At 41.1% G+C, this 22,905-nt stretch overlaps 1 protein-coding gene across 1 annotated transcript; it reads left to right on the top strand.

Moving 5' to 3' along the window:
* The first annotated feature begins 55 nt into the window (after nucleotides 1-55).
* Nucleotides 56-21,122, top strand: LOC134190001 (cytochrome c1, heme protein, mitochondrial-like). Its single transcript, XM_062658401.1, has 10 exons — nucleotides 56-180; nucleotides 238-291; nucleotides 355-503; nucleotides 569-695; nucleotides 9,562-9,618; nucleotides 9,693-9,753; nucleotides 9,808-9,860; nucleotides 10,099-10,246; nucleotides 15,869-15,969; nucleotides 20,882-21,122. The coding sequence occupies exons 1-10, from the start codon at nucleotides 109-111 to the stop codon at nucleotides 20,981-20,983; spliced, it is 924 nt and encodes a 307-aa protein (XP_062514385.1). The 5' UTR covers nucleotides 56-108; the 3' UTR covers nucleotides 20,984-21,122.
* Nucleotides 21,123-22,905: the final 1,783 nt, after the last annotated feature.

The following is a 22,905-nucleotide window of genomic DNA, read 5'->3' on the forward strand; positions in this document are numbered from 1 at the left end:
AACTCCACTGCAATTTGACTCGCATCAAAGGAAGGCATGTACGGGCTTTTGACTGTTCTCAAGTTACATACGGGCTCTTCTTCCGCCATTTTGTCTTCTTAGGTCGTAATGTCTTCTCGTTTGTTAGGACTGCACAGAAATCTTATACGACATCGGTTACCGATAAATGCCGTTATACAAGTTTGTTTAAAGAGCTACAAGTGAGGTCCCTAAGGGTTACTTCGATTTGTGTTTTAGACTCGACTTGGTAGTTGGAAATCGGCTGAAGTAGCAGGGTCTAGAAAATTATTGGTAGGTGTCGCTTCTGTAGATGCTGATTTTTGTAGATGAGGTACAAGTTATGGCACGTTATAGTACGCTCTTCTTGGTGTTGCTGGAGCGAGCGGTGTTGTCACTCTTTATGGTGTAGCGACTGCTCAAATCGATGCTTCTGGAACTGAGGTAGAACCGCCTAGTTACCCTTGGAAGCACAACGGTCTTCTTAGTGCTTTGGATCACGCTAGGTGAGCCAGTGAGATTCATTCAGCGTTTGCACGTTTGCTACAAGTTTTTGTGCTGTGTGTTGTAGCATTCGCCGTGGATTTCAGGTCTACACTCAAGTTTGTGCTGCTTGTCACAGTATGAATCAGCTTTCTTATCGTAATCTTGTTGGAGTGACTCACACTGAAGAAGAAGCAAAACAAATAGCTGCAGAAGTGAGGCCCTTGTCTCTTGATTACGTTTCTGTGCAGAATGTTGGTAATACAGTTTAGTAGTATTGTCATGTTTACTATCCCAAGACTTACTGTGTACAGTTGATACCTCAGTAACCTGAGTTTTCTATTGAACTGATGTACAAAGGGAATCATTAAACTATGTTAATTGAGATAGTAGAACTCTGCAAATATGCAAATACGAACTACCTATAGACCCCATGCCTGGGAGGTGTAGCTCAGTTAATATTACGTGATTACAAGCATCCGCCATTTTGTAGGGCAAAAGCAAAAATGGTCACCGTTAATTTCATCTAATTTCTGCACTATCGACCGAGTTAGGCTGAACAGCAAAGAGGTGTTGTGAAACGTTTTCGGTTTCTATTGAATTGTGATGGAAAGAGACTGTAGATCAATCTAGATCAGGGTCATGCAAACGAGTGAACTGGGAAGAATGAACGTTCGCACATTTGCGGTGGTGATTTTGCTTCAGGCCGTGTTCATGTGCGATGTTTACCACTATGGGCCATGACCACGAGAGCAAAGAAGAAATTCACGAGGTTCAAGCGCTCTATGATGAGAAAATGAGAAAATAGATTGTTCCTGTTCTCTCACAAACACAAATGCACTGTACAAGCCAGATGACACTTGCTCGACATGTAGATTGTGTTTACTTTGCCTCTATGGCAACTCTAGTTTCTTATTTCTTTTAGTGTGTGCACATAGTATTGATGCATTCTAGCTATAGACTTCCAGTGTTTGGAACGCTTTGAGAATGTTTGTTAGACATTATTGCTGCTTCTATGATGTACCCTAGGGGTTGTTCACAATTTTTGTTGTTTTCACGAGCGTACAAAACGTATGCTAGGAGGGTAGGGTCTTGCATACGCTTTTTAAATGATGATTAGGATATTTATTTATTTATTTTCTCATTTTAATACCAAGCGATGCTTTATGTGATGGCCTTTAAATGCTCTGGAGACATGTTGTGCAGGACCCTTATTAAACGGTTAGACTGCTTTGAGTTGAGATCTTTTGATGCAGTCTGGAATCGCAAAGTTTGCCCATGCGCATCCTGAATTAATGCGGGTATTTATGGTAGCACGGAGGTCTGTGTGAAAGCCTTCCAAGACTTTCAGTCATTGTTTACTTATTGCCTGCGTAAACCAACCGTTGTGCACAAGAATCCTCACTGTCTATATCATCACGTTATGAACGTCTTTGTGTTCAACAACGAACATTGATCACAGAGTGAGGCAGTGCATGCCGGACAGAAGGAGTGGACAGCAGCTGCAAAAGCCAAACTCTGCCTCTCGTCGGAAGCAGCGAGGGAAAAGCTTTTTGGTGCACGGTGGAAAAAGACGGGCATCAGCTACAGGGATCTCGAATAGTCATGTATGCAAAGTGTGCAGCCAGTAATATCCACCTCGTTACCAATTTCAAAAGCATCAAGTGGACGCTAACCACAGGATGAAGCGAGGATGTCCGTCCAAAAAAGCGATTGAGAGTACATATAGCTGCTAAAATACTTTCAAGTGTATTGAACAATAAGTGTTAGTTGTGTAGTATTAATTGTATATTACATAGACAATACTAAACTACGTGCAGTAGGGGAGTTGTAATAACATACGCAGCATTGCTGCATACTGGTACATGTTCGCATGTGATCAGAAATTGTCATTTTAAAATATGCTTTTGGGAGGAGGGGAGGGATAGCCAAAAAGTGTACATTTTGTACACTCGTGAAAATGACAAAAATTCTGAATCACCTCTAAGGGCCTGTCCACACTGGCAACTGGATCGCGATCCGATTGCGATAAATCCAATCCACATCGCGAGGTGGTTTCGATCGCGATCGGTTGAATCCAATTAGAAATAGTGGGCGTTACCTTTACGTACGCTACGCGTGTAGTCGGAACATCTAACACTCCTCACTCGTCTTTGTTCTTGCTCACCTTAGGTCGCTGTATCAACGCTTTCCACAAGCAAAGAAGCCACATGTACACATCGGTTATCAGTCACGTGATATCGAAAATAAGGCGGAGATAGCGTTTTCAAAGTGTAGTGTGGACGCTCGCTAGCGACGATCAGGATCCATTGTGGTCTAGTGTGGACAGGCCTTTAGATGTACATTTAGCTTTAGTGAAGGCGGACTACTGCGAAATATCGTAGATCCACTCACCGTTTGGGATGCCAAACAAGTCATATAGAATTTCTCCATCTATCTTTCGCTTATCTTGGTAGTGGTCGAGTGATTCAAAGTCAAAACATTAAAGAAAGTGGAAAACATTGCGCACGTGAGTGAAGTACTCTGGCTTCTGCCCTGTGGAAGTGATTTGGAGGTGTATAGTCACATGGTTAGGGTACTACACCCCGTTGAGGCCAACACATTTTCCTAACTTATTGGTCTCCACTACTGTACTGGTGTATAAAGAATTGCTGTGTTAATGCAAGGAACTTGACTCGCATGACTCCTTGCTCCTATTTCATTAACAGTTTCACGTTCTCATTCTTATGTTTAACCTTGTTGCTAGACAGGATATAGGCACAACAGACAGCAAGCAGGGATTACCATCTTGCAATCTCATCCATGTGAGGTACTGCCACATCGCTATTAGATGCCTGATTCACTTGGGTAATGATGTCTACTTATCCCAGTGACGAAATTAATTAATGGCCGATTTTATATTGGGACTCGCTGAAAATATGCCAATCTGCCAATAGTTCATCTTATACAGTACCTCAAGAGAACGTGTTTAGTTGGTCTGATTTCTGAGGTTGTTGTCTTAGGTGGAAGTGGCCAGGTCTCTGGCATGTCTCCAGTGTGTGCTTTTCAAAGCAGTATCATGTCAGTTTTCAATGTGGTTTTGTTGCGCAGACAGTTTTTGTGGTTGTTTTTATTGTTTTGTTAGATTCTCGAATCTCATTCGTGCTCATTAGTATAAACTAGAAGTAGACATTTTCTATGAAATAAGAAGAGAGATGACCATGTGTAGGGATTGCGTAAAAACAATAGAAACAAGTTTTACATAGTAGTGGTGACGTCATCTAGTTTTCCCAACTCAGTGGACAATAACGTAGGGAGTGGTAGGGAGTGTGAGTTGGAAAGACTAGATGATGTCACCACTATGTAAAACTTGTTTCTATTTTTTATATACAATCCCTACGTCTCTCCCTACTTCCATAAAAACTGTTTGGGACTGAGTATTCTCTAGACTCTAGGCAATAGATACCACACGTGTCACTGTCAGGATTAATTAGCGCTGCCCTTTTCCTATCCCAAATGATGCTACGTAACAGATCGACGTAATCAAGTGGAGTCATAATATATTAGTTGTGGCAGAATGAATTATACAGTAATTTTTGCAGCAGATTTCGAGCATTTGTAGACTAAATTAGACTTTAGTTAATTAATTAATTCTATATGCAAGCGTGCTGCCGCCGATTCAAGAAAGCGGTTCTTTTCAAGCTAGTTTAATAACTCGAGCACACCCTGAGAAGTGTGACACTTGTGATGTTGTTCGCCAATCCAAGTTGTAGTTTTCTCTGGTTAATTACGTTGCCATTCTGGAGCTTAGGTGAACTACAAAATGTGAAATACTGGTAGAACATTCAGGCTTTAATTTAATTGATGAGGATTGCATCTGTTATCCAGATACCTTGATAACTTTTAATAGAAAAGCACAGACCTGTCAAAACGTGCTGCATAGCAACGCTTTGTTTACCATTGTATGGTAACAACCAATCAGAATTCAGTACAATTGCACGTGCTTTTCAAGCATTGCTAGGTGTTGACACGGGGGGGGGGGGGGGGAGCACTGAATGAATTTGATCATGGAGTCTGAGGTGCATACATGTACCTCAACTGCAATGGCAAAACTACACTTTTCTTGAATATTTCTCTTTTCTTTTGTTAAAAGGCACTGCGTCAGGTTATTTTACGCATTATTGTCAAATTTCAAGATTTGATGTGATGTACATTTAGAGTAATCCTTACTGAAGAAGAAAGAAAAAGAAAATTAGCCACGCTTCCAGATGTCGACGATCGCTTTTCTCATGTAGTAGATTGGCTTTGCAAAACTGAAAGTACGTACTCATATGAAGATCAAATCTTACACTTTTCATTATGCAATTTTAGAAAAGATTTACCTTTATTGTTTAGGCCCTTTTTATCGGTTTATGTAAACACCCAGCCACACTCCCAAACCTGGGCAATCCCTACATACAGGTACTGTACTCTGTGGTAGATTGAACTTCAGCGGTGTGTGATTTATTGCACAGGTCACATATTTGCAACTGCTACCACTTGAGAAAAGTCAGTTCTTTAGTTTTCTAAAGTTTAGTAGGGGAATAACTCTACTACACTATCACTAGACAACATCAATATTTTGTATCTGAAATGATGTATGCATTTGTTTGGAATTTTAAAATCAATGGTATAAATGCATGGGTTAGAGAGTCACTGCAGATGTAATACAAGTCTATTCACTATTAAAGGGGAACCCCAACAGAAATACAACTGATCTCAAAATGTAGGCTTTATCGTGAAACTTCATGCTGCACTACTTTCAGGCCATTCGTCAATTTGGTAGCAGAAAAAACGCGTGTTATGTATGAAGCATGCGCCAAGCTGACACATCATTGGCGCTAAGCTCTGCCTACACCAAATGAATTGCCTCCGTAGCCTAGTTATCTTGCCAGTAAACTACACACAAACTAAACGGGAATGGTAACTATAGAGGGATCTTGTGTTTTAAGGCCTTAGAAGAGCTCATGTAACAAAAGTAGGATTGTAGAGGCCGTTTTTCCCCCAGCAGATTTGACCCTCTCCTCTCACATAAGACGAAGCTAGCGCAATAAAACTCAACAGTAATAAGCGTCAGCCTTTGCTCTATTGATCTACAATGAGAAACATGCACAAGGTTAAAGTATGTCAAGGAAGCATAGACGTTCTCTTCGAGAGACCTGCGTAGATGGACACGCCTTTTGTTGTTCTCTAGTTTTACGTCCATGTCAAATTTAGGTAGCAGTCCGGTGTGCTCAGCTTTGGGGATCAGCATGGCTTTTATATGCCTCATGAGCCGCGATAGAAGATTGAGTATCCGGGAATGACGAAGGTTCGGTATATTGCCTTGGTCACAAGTCTACACACTGCGAGGTGAAGCAAATTATGTACTACAGTACTAGCTACATCGTCTACATTATTGCGCTCAGGTAAACGTCTTAAAGTTTAATTAAAGCCATTCTGCACCTGTAACACTTCGCCAAGCTGAACTCTCTAAATGTTTCTCCTCGTAGATTAATAGAATGAAGGGTAACGCTAATTATCGTTAAGTTTTATTGCTTCATCTTCTGTGAGAGGAGACGGTCAAGTCTGCTGGGAGAAAACAGCATCTAGCATCTTACTTTGTTGCGGAGAGCTCTTCTAAGGCCTTAAAACACAAGATCCCTTGATAGTTACTATTCCCGTTTAGTTTTCATGTAGTTTACTGGCAAGATAACTAAGCTATGGAGGCAATTCATTTGGTGTAGGCGGAGCTTAGCACCAATGACGTATCAGCCTGGTGCATGCTCCGTACATAACCCGCGTTTTCTCCACTACTAAAGTGACTGCTAGCCTGAAAGTAGCGCAGCAGGCAGTTTCATGATAAGCCTACATTTTGAGATCAGGTTGTAATTTCGTTGGAGATCCCCTTTAAATTGAACCAGTGATATATGAGCAGTGTTTTCTGTAATGCCATTTATGCATTCCTGGTCACACGTCTGGAAATCTGGTCACAAACTAGTGGTTCTGTTTGTAAGTGGAACATGGAAGTGATGTTGTGAAACTCTGTGTATTTAGAAGTTGTCAAGAAGAGGTGGCACTCGTTTCAAAACAGTAAAAGGGAAATCAAGTGCATTGGTTGCTAAGAGATGTCACAGTTAGGAGACTAGTTTTGATTTAAAAGCTATCATCACCACCACTTGACATGCACGTTACCATATAAGATGAAACATTGGCGGGAATTTATTTTGTGGTTTGCAAGGAATTGACAAAAAAGCGTATTGGTGGATTTTGTTTTGGCGGTTGGACATCATTGTTGCATAATTGGTAAATGTACGATATTTACCAACCACTAGTTAAGAGTCCGCATCATGACAGAGTCAGCTGCATTCGTGGTTATCACATTTCCCAAACTAGTTTCTGGTCTCCAATGTTCTACTGTATTGATGAAGAATTGCTGTGTTGATGAAGAATTGCTGTGTTGATGAAGAATTGCTGTGTTAGTGCAAAGAATGTATCTCGCATGAATCCTCCTGCTTCACCGACAGCTTCAGTATCACAGCCTCATTATCATGTCAATTTCCCTGCTAGACAGGGTAGGCACAACAGACAGCAAGCATGGGTTACCATCTCGTCGTCTTATCCACATGACGTAGCGCCCCATGCCTGATCCACATGGGTGATGACATCAACATATCCCAGTGGCCAAGTTAATGGCGGATTTTATATTGGCGCACGCGAAAAAATCCGCTAATTCACCAAATAAATTCCCCGACAATATTTTATCTTATACGGTATAAGATGTTGTATCTATACAAGGAATAGATGTATGAAAACCAATCTACTGTTTCACTTGACTGGTTAAATTATAAATTACAGCCGTTGCAAGTTGGGGTAGAAAACACTTGAGTGAGTAATGAGAAATGGTTGCCTATTGTGCTTATAGAGGCATGACAAGCTGCTAGATTGGTAACATGGGCCCACCAATCAACTTACATGGTTCCAGTTTCTATACTTTGGGTGTACCTACTAGGTTACACAAATTCTCTTGCTCTGCCCATTGTACACTGAAATCAGTTTGGAATGCTCTCGCTGTAGATAAGTCTTACTTTTGCTTTTCTTTTGTCAGTAAGGAATAAATAACTCAGCAAACAATAATTCAAAATCATGCGGTTTCATTGCAAAAGGTGGAGTTGTTGCAGACTTTTGAAGTCCAGCCTTACAGTGAATAGACTAGTAGTGTGGCTATCGATGTTAGAAATAGGTATTGCAGCAACGTGCATGCTAAGAGGGGGTTGTGATTTATTATACTAGTAGTTAGCACACAAGAGTATGGTCAATTTGCTGATGTGCTCTTGACATTAATATTTCTTCTTGGAGGCTAACCAGTAGTTTTAGGACTCTTATAGGTAGTGTTTGTGTTGCAACACATCGTTCTGCATTTTCTGTAGCTGTAACTTGGCATCTGTCATCATTTTAGTAATAGTAATCCAGACCTTCATTATTGAGGAGCGTGACACTCCCGCTCCTTAATTGTAAAACTGGAGTGCATTTGTAGCGCTCCTCAGGTTATTGGGTGACTTATGTCTAATCTGCAGCTTACGGTCAACTAAAGCCTTGTACCAGACTCTCTAACTGTCATGGTTGTTTTCCATATACAGCAACAACTCCAAATGGGTCTCCAAGGTCTGGGTTTTGATATCTACAACACGTAACATGAAGGAAGTTGCAGCAGTGTTATTTCTGTGTTTAAACTGCTATGTCCGGCAGATCTGAAAGAGCCACAAACGTAAAACTTGCTACTTTCATGAGTTGGAATGTTAACAATTCTTTTGGCTTTGAAACTAGGAGAGAAGACAGTCGCGAGCTGGTTGTCAAGGTATGGTGTAAGACCTGCTCTAAGTATTAGGAGAAAATTACACGAGATTACTTTTGAGACAGAATGCAAAACGTTACGGCTCCAAGTTTGTCAGTGGTACCGACTTTGTGACGAAACACACTGTCACACGCCATCTTGGATCTTTGGTAAGACTAGCATAGGCTTCCTATTTCTTATTATCAGAGCAAACCATCTGATTTGGACTGAACAGAAGGTCATGGGATTGTTTGTTCAAACGGTGCTTGACAACTACATGAAGAGTCGAAGGAAGATGAAATTGAGTGTTGGACTGGAAACTCTTGGTTTCAAAGATGGCAGTCTGGAGATTTTTTCCAAGACCTCACGTTTGGACCTCGATCCCAATCCATCTGTTTCAGAGGCAGTAACAACTGTGACTCTGACGTAGAAACTCTTGATCCTTTCTCTAACATAGACACTGATTAGGATGGCTATATCTAATTAATGCACAAGTCATGGTAACCTATTGCATGTAGTAATTTTACTAGAGTGTAGCACATGTAGCAGTAGCTGTGTCTATGTAATCAGAATCGTAATCACCGAAGTTTTAGTATATCGTTTAATTGTTGTCATTGGATTTGTGACTCGGAGTGACATCACTCTCCTTAAACAATCCAGAAGAGCAATTTGTCACTCTCCTTAAACAATTCAGAAGAGCGATTTGTCACTCCTCTGATTTTCAAATGTGAAGGTCTGGTAATCTGATGTGTTTGACATCATCGTAGGTTGATAAAGAATGCGGATTCTCAAGGTCTGGGCATTTGTCTGCCAGACACTTCCATCTAGTTCAATGTAGGCACATGAAAATAGTGACGTTGTTATTGGTTATTGTGTATCTACCTGCATATTTATATGTATGGCTAAAACGGTATGTTTCTGGCTGGGGTCCCGGTGGACATTTCCATTCACAGACACCTTATGGTCCCTAGGTGCCCAGATTGATTAAGGAGGTAAGGGTGTACTACAAAACTAGTAAAAATGCCAACAAAAGCAGATCTTTATTGTGTTTCATTTATGTTGTTAGTTTACAGTACTCATGCAGTCAAATACTACTGATTTTATACATACTTGCAAGTATGGACATAGAAACATCTAATACTCAAAGTAGCATATAGTCATGTTCAGTTTTTGTATAGTAGTATATTTAGCATTTGCTTCAGATGAGGAAGTGCTAGAGTGTGATAATTTTTGTTTAATGTTTCATGTAGTATATGATTACTGATGGCCCAGATGATGATGGAAACATGTACGAGCGTCCTGGCACGGTATGTAGATTGTTCGCTTATTCTATAGTCAGTCGTGTTGAGTTTGTGAATGCGCTGACTATTTGATGTCTTAGCTTTACGATCGCTTTGCAAAGCCATATCCTAATGATGCTGCTGCTAGAGCTGCTAACAATGGTAAGAGGTTGTTCAATGAAAATGACTGTTTTAAATCTTATTGTTTTGCTCTAGGATCTTTACCTCGTGATCTAAGTTGGATTGTTCCTGCTAGTAGAGGAGAAGAGGTTACTGATTTCTTGTTTTAAATAGAGTCTGTTGACTTTAGGTTTGATTGTTTTTAATTAATTATTAATTTTTGGTGACAATGCATATATTACTTTTCTTGTTTATGTGTATTGGGATTTCCATTATGTTTTCAATCTCAGTTGGTCTGAAATTCTTAACTTGTCTTAAGTGTTATGACTATTGTGTACGACGGTGTGCTGTATTAGCTGAGTAATTTGTCTTCTTAATTTTTGTTAGGATTATGTTTTTTCTCTGTTAACGGGTTACTGTGACCCACCTGCTGGAATCAAGGAAACGGAAGGCCTTACATATAATCCATACTTTGCAGGTGGCATGATAGGAATGCCACAAGCTCTTTATCCAGAAGCAGTGGAATTTGAGGATGGTAAGCAAGAGATAATTGATAAGTCAGTTTGCTATTGCTGTTGAATGGATAGCTAAGTTAATTCAGTAGAAAAGGATATTGTTTGTTGTAATCACTAAAATCATGTGTTCAGGTAAACTTGCCAGAATAATCCCAATTCTTTGGTTTTAATCAAAATAATGACAATCAAATTCTTGATGTTTTCTAAATAGATGTCAACACTAGATTAACATTTCTGGCAATGTTAATGTCAACAACTCACTGAATTTCTCCTTTACTGTCATATTACGAAACATTTTGACTTTCAGTCCAACAGATTGTTAGTTAGTTCTGCCCATGAGAAAGGTCACAGACCGAAGCGTTGGACTGGTTCTATGCTTTATTTGATTCATTGTATTGGTATTACTCACTCTGTCTACTCGTCTCTCTCACTATGCAACGAACTCCTCCTCAGACGTCCAACAGATACTCTTTTCTCTCTACACTGTACCACTGAGGCCGCTCTACCGTTGCTGTTGTCTCTCCCCATTACAACCTCTGCACTGCTCTCACACCGATCTGATACATGTACTGCTCAAGCTCCAAAATGTCGTCGTCATCAAACCATGCCGTCACCTGGTATCGGAAATTACTTTCAAACCACTAAGTCGATGACAACAATCCCATCTACGTCTTCTATTTCTACAACTACGACATCATCCATTATACAACCGTCAAGATCTGTATCAGCACTTGACAAGGCTCAGACCACTCCTATCATTAACAATCTATTTCAACACTCAGACCACTCCCATCATAAGAATTTATTTAGAAAACAACAACAGCTCATACGTGCTACACACTATCTATCGTTTCTAACATCTTGTGCAATTGACAATTTAGTTTCTAGGGTGGGTCTACAGATACAGAAGAGTCTAAATGTTATGCTTGTCACCAAAGAATTCGAGGAAGAATAGGACAAGATATTGAGAGGGCGCGTTCGATGTGCAGTTCTAGAACTGAAATGAGGGCAGGGCGTGTTGGAACTGTTGGAACTGACAGAACCAGAACTAAATCGAACGAAAATCTGCTTTGTCAACTGAACTGCTATGTCAATGCCTACTACGGCTTCATCAGCTACCAATCAAATGAATCAATCGATTACCAGAGCAACTTCAGCTAGCAGTGCGTCTTGTTGACCTTGTGAGTGATAGACGCCAATCTTTCTTACACGGAGCGAAATAGAGCACAAAGCTATCAGTAATGCCGTCTGCAAATATTGCGCATCACTTTTCTGGGAATTTTGCAGAAGAGAAGTATAGTGCAGTTCTAGCCTCGAACTTCCAAACCAGAGAGCACGCCATCAGTTCCAGTTCGTTGGACAGAAGTGTCGGAATCAGTTCAAACAGTTCCAGAATTAAATCAAACGCGAGTTCTAGCAGTTTCTGCCAGAACTGCAAATTGAACACGCTCAGAGACACCAAAGAAAAACTAATGGAATTGTCTTGTCGATACCTAAAGCATATTAAAACACAATTAGAAGAGGCTATAAAAGAATTGAAAGAGAAACTGGAAATACATATCAATGGAAATATAATTAGTACACATGAGAAGACCTTGAAAACACTGAAACAGATCTAGAATGAAAATGACAAAGAAAACTAGTATCCCTGAAGAGAAGGCCAAGATTGCCAAAGACCAATCCTCCACAATTTGGACAACCTCCTTAACAACAACCTGTTTATCAACACCAACAACAATACCAACAGAGAAAACCTTCTTTCCAACAACCTCTATCAACGACAGCAACAGACTCAACAATATCAACATCAACAACAACGAAATATTCAACATCAACAATATAACAACACCAATTCAACCAACACAACAAATAGTTTCTCAAGACTACCATCATCACTTATGGGACCACCTTACTATCCGATGGCTTGACCCTACTACCAACCTCCTCATCAATTCTATCAACTGGCTCTACCACATTACTATCCATCTCAATACTATTCTTTTCGTCAACAGCATTTTTATAGACTCCACCCCTACACAAGTGGCAACTTTTCCTTGCCCTTTGGGACTCGCTCCTCATCCCAACAGGCTACAGAAGCTCACTCTTTGTCAATGACATGCCACACACTCATGAATTTTAGTATGCTTTGTTTGCCAGAATGAGCTCTTGGTGTCTCCAGTTTACTGCTTCTAGGTGGCATGGAAGTATAACACATGGGCAAGAGGTCTTGTAAGCCTAACCTATGATGTGTGCATGTATAGCAGGAAAGATTAGTTCATGAAGCTTGGTCTTTGCTGTATCTCTCTAATTTAATTTCGCGAGACATTTCCTGCAGAGATAGGTTGTCTTTCCAGCTGGCACTGCGTAGCTCTTTACTGTACGTAGTGCCAGGAGCAATTGAGCTGAGGTCTTGCACAACAGGGACCATGCATATGATGATTGGCAGACTCCTGTTTCTGTGGTTAGTGATCTTCACTGCACTCCACAAATTTGGCAAGCAAAGTTGCTCAATGCTTAGCACAGCTAGCCTACTGCCTCTAGATAATGCGTATGCGGGTATACTGTATGTAACTGTCTTGAGCTACTATATGGAGTCTTGCTTTTGTTATTTACCTATGCAACACCTTCTCCATACGTCAGCGCATACTTTGCATTTACCAGACCTTGCCCAGGAGGTAGCAATTATATTGTTTAGCTTCATTATTGATCGATCATACCACGCATTTCATGGATTCATGTTGGTATACTGGTTGTCACCAGACCTTTCTCCTCACAAAAGGGGCGAGACTAACAAGTCACAGAAATTTTTGCTTTTTTGCTGTACTGTTTTGAATACTTTGAATAGTATGACAGTTTGTACACGTAGTGTGCTGGTGAACTTTGGCTGTTAAATGTTTTTAGTAATGTTATTAATTGAATGGGTAACTACTTTGCATAACTTTATCGCCTGTAATAACGCCCTGGGCGTATAGAAAAGAAAAACTTTTTTCTGGGCGTATACTAGGGCATGGGCGTTATTTTGGTCCTAGGCGTATACATGGTCACTAAATGTTGTCGACTGGCCAGTCATCATCTAAATACTTGAAGACAGAAATACCACAAATGCTTGCAATTATCCATTTGCAAGATCTAAGGTACTGGTATCCATTCAGCATCAACATACACGCAGAAACTAAACACTATACACACGTGGTCGGACTGAAGCCCGTCAAGAGCATCAGGGACGGTAATTGCAACGAAGACATGAGTCTAGCGGCAAGCACTCTCACTCAACATTGACACCAGCTCATCAAACGCACACAGACGGAGACGAATGTTCTGCAGACCCATTTTGTTTTGTCTGCGCATGCGTATTCGGGGCTTATACTTGGGCATGGGCGTATAGTTGGGCATGGGCGTTTTTTCGGGCTGAAAGTTCTGACCCGTTGCATACAGGCATGGGCGTTATTTCGGTATGGGTGTTATTACGGGCGAATATGGTACTTTATTAGCCTACTTATATCAAACTATATAGTAATTGAAGTTATGTTTACACCGACGCTTACGCAGCTATGAGCCGTCTAGACACCACAATAGAATTGCAGCAAAGAATTGTGAATTTCAATGCTATTTCTTTCTAAACATGCTAGTTGTAAAATCTATTTAAAATCTACATAGGGCCACACCGAAAAATTGTCTGATTGGGGTAACCCATCCGCCCGGGCTGCTGAGTTTTTTTATTCTTCGTGTGTCTGGCGACTGTGTCTTCATGAGGTATTGCAGGAAGTTGGATTCGGTGATCGAGTGGACGATGCACTCAGTGTCGTGTTTGGGTGGCCCCTGTTTTTTGCGCTTGTACATGCTGAGAAAGAAGATGTGTCTGTTGCCCTGTGCATATCCCTGTCCGAGGGGGCATGCATTTTGAGAGATTGGCAAGATTCTTCGTGTGTCTGGCGACTGTAGTCTTCATGGGGTGGTGCAGAAGGTTGGATTTGGTGATCGAGTGGACAATGTACTCATGCAGTGTGCGAACTGCGACCACAGACACTTCCTCCAAACAAGATGGTGGGCTAGATGATGATTAAAATATAAATAAAAACTTCACCCGCCCTCCCGTGTTGTTCGGCTGTATGTCTGTATGTCAGCCCAATCAGATAATTTTTTCGCTGTGTCCTAGAGACTGTTGTTTCATGTGACCACGAAGTTTGTAAATAGTCTAGTTGTCGAGGTACAGTATTGAGAGTTATCGCATAGGGGACATAAAATCGCTCTTGTTAGATTCCCGTATACAAAGATCGTAAACCAAGAAAGCGAGTAATTTCACGTTATCGGTTGCAGACATGTAAGTTTTATTCTTTATTCCAACAAGACTTGGCAATTGCAAACGTGCATTACACTGTTGTGGTAAGAAACTCTTTCATGAACGTTTTGCTTATCTGATTGGCTGTTTGTCTATTGTCTCTGGTTGTCACATACAACGTAAATGAATGCTGCTTTGTGACTGGGCTACACAGGAGGCATGGCACATCCCTGCAGTGTGGCAGACAAAGTCAGTTCAGCAAGTTTTGTGACCTTTACAAAGTCTTCTTTCTTATGGCTCATAGCTGAAGTAGTTGCTGTCATTCTCCAGAAAATGTAATGATGGCAGAATGTGGTAGTGGAGCAGCATTTAGGCTGACCAAGATCTAGGTTTTCAGTTTGAGAACCAGGTGTTAATAAAGCTAAATATACTGTAGTCAAGGGTTGGCTAAAGACAGCATTTGGTTAGAAAGCGTAAAACTTGGTCCTGTTGGGGTGCTTTAGTTTCCCAAAGTCTGTTTGCAGAATGAGAAAGATGTCTAATCTTGAAACATAGGATAAAGGAAACCTGAGTTTATTTCTTTCAACAAAAAGAAAAGGAAGTATCTAAGAAAAAAAGTAGTCCGCCATCACATCTACCATTACAATACTGATACTGATGACCATACAGTAGTAAGTAGTAGGGCAAACATATCATTGCTTGGAGCAATTAGTTACATTTAGATAATTTGCTTAAACAGTATCGAGATTCAGTTAACAGGTATACGTCTATTTAGCAGGTATATAAGTATTGTTGAATCTTAAAGCAGGCATGTTGTATCAATGCCACGTTTTGGATTTTCCATACATAGCAGAATGGCAACATAATGATTGAGGAAACAATGGCTTGGAGGAGGGCACAGGATTGCAAACTTCACACTTTTCAGCCTGTACTTGGTTTACTGTTTACTATACTAGCTAGTGATGAAGCGGCATGCTCAAATCAATGGCAACTTGCAGACAGAATCAAGGTTTATCTCTACCACATTGACACTTGAAATTTGTTGCAATCACATTATACCTCGTAATTCACTAGCTGAGTGTTCATTCTGTGTTTGGGCTGCAAGAGCAGGCAGAGGTGATAGGAAATTGTAAATGATCACCACTTTATTTATCCACAGATTTCTGATGTAGCTTATCTTATAGCTAGAGATCTAACTTGTAGCTAGTTTAGTAAGTATCTTACCAGACCCAAAGCAATTAACACTTTGTGTTAGTCGCTGCTGTGATTTTGAATCAGGCATATTACACTGTAACTAAGTCTCCCGTTTCATGCAATTTGTGTTGTTAGTATCTTGTTGAGATAATAGGAGTGTGATTGGTAGGAACTCCAGCCTCTATACCTCAAATGGCAAAAGATGTAGCAACATTTCTTCGCTGGGCTGCTGAGCCATACCATGACGAGCGCAAACGAATGGGTGTTAAGGTGAGTGTCTAACAGTATCTAAGTTGTGTAAATAAAGGTATCATTTACTTTTTATTCAAATTGGATAGTGTGGCATTAATTTAGTGATCAGTAAGTTCAAGTGAGAGCTTACATTGTGTGTGTGTGTGTGTGTGTGTGTGTGTGTGTGTGTGTGTGTGTGTGTGTGTGTGTGTGTGTGTGTGTGGTGTGTGTGTGTGTGTGTGTGTGTGTGTGTGTGTGGTGTGTGTGTGTGTGTGTGTGTGTGTGTGTGTGTGGTGTGTGTGTGTGTGTGTGTGTGTTTGTGTGTGTGTGTGTGTGTGTGTGTGCACGTGTGTATGGGACAGGCTCACTCTGTTCGCGTTCACTGTTAACATTGTAAACCCTAGATCACAGAAAATTGAACTTTATACGGTTCAAAACCGCCAGAGCTTGGATTTCTGTTTATCCGGGTTTCAAGCTTTCTGGTAAACAGGAAAGAGCAGTACACGATGTATGCATATGAAAGTAGGCTAAGTGCCTAAGAGTACACATTATCTTGCTATTGTAATTCTATTAGTTAATTATCCAATTAATTGCATCACTACACATCCTGACATTGCCATAAGTGGGTAGTTTTGGTCAGGCACAGTGATCTAGGGAGTAATCGCATGTTACCTTTTCGGTCCGGAGGACCCGTAAGTCGATCACTTGTTCACTTTTCCACACAATTTTCCAATTATGTGATGACGTTCGACCATTTACCAGTACGTAACGACCGCCCATAATTCATAACTAACCACAAAAATCTCTAGAAATTTGTAGAAAGAACTCACAGAAACGAAACTTACATCTCTGTAGACATGACTACGCATGCATCTACTGACGGCACACATGACCCAGTCTGATCACATAGCTGCTTGTGCAGCTGCACACACCCACATTCTTTTCAAACAAAACCGCACAACAACCGTTGTCGTTCACGTTCTAGCACTACGAACATGTTCCTGGTTGTAACTACTCTAAAACGTTCGAAACATTCGAACTCATGCGCTTCACAATGTATAAACTAGGTATGCAAAACGACATCACACCCTCTGGTCATGTGACCTTCGTCTTCATTCATGTGATTCTTTGCTCAAGGAGCTTTAGAAGCCGCACACTTCTTCTTCCGAGAAGAAGAGGGTTCTTCTTCCAAGAAGAAGAGGGACCAGGGCGATCGTCCAAACTCTCCTCGTCGTCACTCCAGTCCGGTTGGATGAACTTGCTCAACAAGTCGGAGTCATTGTCTGCTGCCCCGTAGTGCCATTCCGCGTCGTCAGACTTCGCGAAATCGGTAGCTTCATCCAATGCCGCTTTCCAAGTTGGCGTATCGCCATATACGGAGTCGTTGTCTCTACGTGGCTTCATGATATGCTTCGGTTTGTCAGGCATGACAGCGTCGCTGGGATCTGGATCAGAATATGGGTTACGTTTTGGCCTCTGACGTGGCTGCACATGATTGGATTGCAATAAACGTCATACCATTCGAAAGCTCTATAAACGGGCTATCCGGGTATATCAATTTCATATCTGTACGTCATCAAATAATGACGTCAAAGGGATTTATCCATGTGGGTAAATGCCTAGCGCACGTTCTCTCTGATGCATATGGTGCTTAATACGGCCGAAAGAAACGCACCAGTGCATAGTTCAATGCATTGTACAGTTTCTAGACATTGAAAAACGTTAGCATATGCTACTACATGGATTTGTCGCTGTTCTAGGTGCTGGTTTGAGATTTCCTGTCGGCAGTTCCGCTTTGCAGAAGTGATGTAGGCGTTACGTTTATATAGTGATATAGGATACGGGACATTGGTAGTCATCGGGGGTTCTTCGGTACGAAAGGGCTAGTGGAAAAAGCAAAATCATAGAAAAAATATCTAGAGTATTCTATTTTTCCAAAACCAGTAGTCAAACTCATCCACTGAGAGTGCATTTTCTGATCCTGTACTTAGCTAATACAGTAGGAGGTAAGGACCACACCTTTTGGAACTGCAATCTCATTAGCCACTTCCCTGTAAAAAGTGAACTTGAACAGAGAGTAGTGCAGTAATGATAATCACTATGGAAGGTATCGTTAAAGGGGTAGGCTGACTGTACCTGGCATAGTTCTGAAGTCTCTAGTGTAAATGTGGTATTAGAGCTCTTGATTTTGAGAGCTGGTAAGATATTTTACAAACAAACATGACAGTTTGCTCTCACTTTTGGCTACCAAACTGTGCTATGTATAACAGAGTATTGTTTTTGGTATGCTGCATGCAGTGTTTTCACTGGAAATGTAGGGATGCGAAGAATCTAAAATGGCGGCCCATACAAAAGTATCCAAACGCATCCAAACCGGATCTCTCAGAACTCATTACAGAGATCTCGGACCCACGTAGCGCTCAACTTCAAACGTTCCTAATGGTAGCCAGACTATCACTGCTGACACTAAGCGCCTCAGAAGCCAGCTATCGGCAAGTAAGAAAACCGATTTATTCTTTCACATTTCACTTTTGTCAGCCAGGCTAGTGCCTCACTCGAAGCAGCTACAACGACGAGAGTCACACCAAACAATTCGCTCGTGTCCGAAGAATTGCACTGACCCAACAGCTAGAAATGTGCAAAGCCACCTTGTATCAGTCAACTGCTGCCATGCAATTTCACGTAGTGCTTCCCATAACGCCATGTTGTTCCGGTCACGTGTGTACATGTGACTACCGTTTGGAAGCCTAGCTGCCACTTCCACCTGCTGCTACATGCTGCTTACAGTTGCGTGTAGTTGAACATGTACGACTATGTTCAACGGCGCGTCGTCCTGTCTGACTCTCTGTGCATGTAATCGTGTATCTCTTCAGTGTTATTACGTACATCCGTCGGCTGCTACGTACTTCCGTGTATGCTGAGCGTAACGTGGGAGTTGTTTAGAGATGCAATCAAAGATTGAAATCCCGGCCGAGCTGCATACGTTTACTAGGACTGTCATTTCCATTTCAAACTACACAAGTCTAAAAACATTTTGAGAAAATGATGGGTATGTAGGGATGGGTATGTACTTATGTTGTTTATGCCCATCTCCTACATCACAATCTTTTTACCTAAAAAATAAAAAAAACATTTTGAGAAAATGATGGGTATGTAGGGATGGGTATGTACTTAATCATGCTCATCTCCTACATCACAATCTTTTTACCTAAATTAATTAAAACGCAGCAGTTGTGTGTGACACTCACAGTACTGGATTGTAATGTAGGAGATGAGCATGATTAAGTACATATTCATCCCTACATACCCATCATTTTCCCATCATTTTCTCAAAATGTTTTTTTTTCTATTAGTAGTCACCTGGCTAAAGGAGTCAGTACGTTTGTAGCCTAGCACTATATTTCAGAGCCAAGAAAAAATCACTCAACCGGCAAACAGCTAATAACAACTACTATGGATTCAACCTGAAAGGCAGCATTTATTAATTACAACAAATGCAGTACTAATCTGACACATGTCATGCTGAAAGGAATGTAACCACGGGAAGCCTAAATCTGCAAACCAGACTTTAAGCGTATAGTGCCATCTTTCTTAGCTTCTACACCAAAAGTTAAAGGTGCAGGGTCACCCTTGGGCATGCGAATTGCATTCGTTTAAAAAGGGTGCACTTTTTCAGACACTCAGTAACTGCGAGGACTTAGATGCTCTAATGTGCAATGAAGGCAAAGCTGACTGAAGTCTCTCTATAGCCTGAATTGGAACGATCAAGACGTTGCAGTATGAGGTTGTGTTAGACCATGACTCTGGTAGCTAAATTCTAGGCTTTTTAGATGTAGTTCTAGGAATTTTTCTTCTAAAACCTCAAACTGAGGTTGCTACACTGGAGTTTCGGTAAAATTTGACAAGCACCCTCGTACTTCGAGCCAGATCGGAGTTCCTTACGCTGTGCACGTGACCAGAACGCACACGTCACGTTCCCGTATGTGGCATTTGCCGTAGTCACGTCTTTCTCTCAGAGTAACCAAGTGCACTCAGCTTACAGTGAGCACCAAGAATTTGTGTTGTTTAAAGCTTACACTGCTGCCGTGCCTGTCAAAGGACACCTAAATAGCCATTTTGCAGTAGTTTTGTCTATTGACTTTTGCGCATACGCAACATACGAACAGCATTTGAAGGGCTTACTGGCGATCGAAACTGATTTTCTTGCCAGGACACTTGAACATATGTTACATACAATAGCTACAATGCAAAAGCTACCTCACTTGAGGTCGGCTCAAGTGCGCATGTTCGACCGTGACCCTGCATCTTTAAATGTGTCTCGATGCTTATGGAAGTTGCATGCACATAGTACAGACTACGTACAGGACATAAAAAAGCATGCACGATTGATTGGCCTTCTAGCTCTATGTCCTATGTGTTGCGCTAATTGCCATTCTTAGCACGCTTTAGTGACCGTGCTTGCAAGATCTCATCCAGGGGAAGGCGTACATGGTACACTGTAACAGCTAGCCAAACTGGCGAGAAGGCATTGCCATATTATCGTCAGCAACGTTTATTTGTAGCATTTGGCTATTTGGCGACACTGCTGCATGTTTTGACAGACTCTACCATGAATACTTTGTAATACAGTGTAGTGTAGTAGGCTTGGGAGTATGAAGAGATCAATGCACGCATGCTTACTTTCCCATACTGTATTGAGACTCAAAGGGCCACATGAGACTGTTTCATGGTATGTAGTAGCCTGTCTTTTGTGAGGTAATGCAATGTCAGTGTCATCAGAGTGATGAGCATGACCGACTTGACTTAGTTTGAAACATGTTTGTTTTGTTTGGGACGGATTAGAATATAACAACTGCTATGATGTAGGTTTTAAAGTTTGGCTGTTTGGCCTCAGTGTGTTTTACTTCCTAGCACCTATTTGGATTGGTTAATGTTGTGTTTGTATTTGCAGGTAATGATTGTCATGACGTTTCTCACAGCAATATCTTTCTATCTGAAACGGCATAGGTGGACGGCGCTGAAGAGTAGAAAACTTGTATACAGACCATCTTGACTGTTTGATTGTTTAGTCAGTATATTGTGCTCACTCACTGTCGGTAAAGTGATGTACTGAAAGTCAAGATATGACTACAGTTACGCTAGCAATATGTATTATACATGTTCATTGGTCAAGTGTAAGACACTCTACTACGTACTATGCTTACATCGACAATATTAATTAATCGTTGCGATTTCTGTGCAGTTTGCGTAGTGTTAGCTAAAACTACTTGTAGGCAGTCAAAGTGGGCTGTAACGTGGGCGTGATATCCCGTTGTATACGGGACCGAGCTCGAGCCTAAAGTTTGAAGATGGCGGACAGGCAACAATGGCCAGAGCTCGTTGGGAAAGTAATTCCTGATTATTGATGATCTAAAAGCAAGTAGATATACATATTGTGATAACTGGATGTAGACTGGCGAAGAAGCTAAAGCTGCAGTTCAGCAAGAGAAACCACATATGAAGGTGAGCTAGTAGGTATAAACTAAGCATATGCACGTACGGGGACTGCCTAGTTCACAGGACTTGTGGTTTCGGGCAATTAGAATGAGTTTTACTGTCAAGCTACATGGGATCGGTACAATTTAACGGTGCTATGAGATAGGGTAATCCGGGGTATTTCCGCACACTGGGCAATTCCGTATACTTTTGAATTCAATTACTTCTCATTTCTTTCAACGGAGACGAAATGGAACATGTGAGCACTCGCTGGATAGCTTATCGTTCTGCGCTTTAGGTAGCAGCACAATACCTATGTTTGTGAGCCGGAAGAATTTTCTAGCTAGTGTTTTTCATGCAAAGGTGAGCTTCACTTTGTAGAACAAACCGTCTAACTTTTTAGCTAGCAAGTTGTTTGGTGACTTCATACTTTCCAAAGATAGACACACCACTATTACTGCTCGTGCATATCGCGGAAGATAAATCACCACCTGAAATTAGTTCGTACTTGTCTTGTTGGCTGTTAGTGGTAACCATGTAATGACAGTTGGGGAGTAGGAAGTGGCGCATTGTCGAATATTTAAGCCAAACAAACTACATACTAAAATTTACGTGCGGGCGGTACAGTACGTGTGTACAGTACACGTGTATGTGGTATCTGTTTAATATTAACACTTTCTTCTACTCATTAATTAATTAATACTAGTAAATGCTCGGTTAGCATTATGTTAGGCGAGCGATGGTGTTCTGCCTTTACTTCTATTTGCATAATAATGGTTGTGTAGCTGTCAAACAAACACAGGAATTAACTCAGAAAAAAGACTTTCAGTTTCTCTTCTACAAATTCTTCGTTCACGTTTTAATCGTCTCACTCGTTTACCTAGGTAGTCGCATAACAGTGATCGCCTAGTTGTGTGACAATGGTTGCGTAGCAATAATTTCTGTCAAACTAACTTGCAGAAACTCAGAAAATTTGTATGGGAGCGAAATTGAAAGTCATTTCATTCTTGTCGTCAAGAAATTATAATTGAGTTGACCCCTCAAAAGGGGACCCAGGATTCAATTTTTAGCGCATATGTTGCTGAGTTAAAATTGCATTCATCTGGCATCGTCGTTTTGTCAATCAGTCTTTCTCTTTTGCTGTAAATCTACATGACAAGTGCTGATGCACACATATATATGTTAGGTCAGGAAAGCTAGAACATCACCTGAGAATCCCGGTAAATTGTCACACTGTGGGAAGAAGGTTACAGTCAAAGGCAAATAGCTGAACGTGTTGGTTGTAGCCAGAAAACAGTTTCCAACATAACAAGAAGGCAACGGGAAGCTGGAAATACGGAAACAAAGAATTCCTGGGAGACCTCACATGACTTACATGAGAGAAGATCGCCAGCTGATCTGAATTTTGCTTTGTAACCAACAATTTAACTGCACCCTTGGTTAGGTCCGAATTTTTGCAGGCCAATGGAGCAAACATTTCCATCTCCACAGTTTAAAGAC

This window comes from Corticium candelabrum, chromosome 14 (assembly GCF_963422355.1).
Source record: "Corticium candelabrum chromosome 14, ooCorCand1.1, whole genome shotgun sequence".
Lineage (NCBI taxonomy): Eukaryota > Metazoa > Porifera > Homoscleromorpha > Homosclerophorida > Plakinidae > Corticium > Corticium candelabrum.

What these genes read in the sequence shown, in the direction of transcription:
- LOC134190001 (XM_062658401.1), top strand. Translation starts at nt 109, where the DNA reads ATGTCTTCTCGTTTGTTAGGACTGCACAGAAATCTTATACGACATCGG. An exon ending in CAGGGTCTAGAAAATTATTG is followed by an intron (nt 292 to 354) that starts GTAGGTGTCGCT and finishes GGCACGTTATAG; the next exon opens with TACGCTCTTCTTGGTGTTGC. An exon ending in GCAAACGAATGGGTGTTAAG is followed by an intron (nt 15,970 to 20,881) that starts GTGAGTGTCTAA and finishes TTGTATTTGCAG; the next exon opens with GTAATGATTGTCATGACGTT.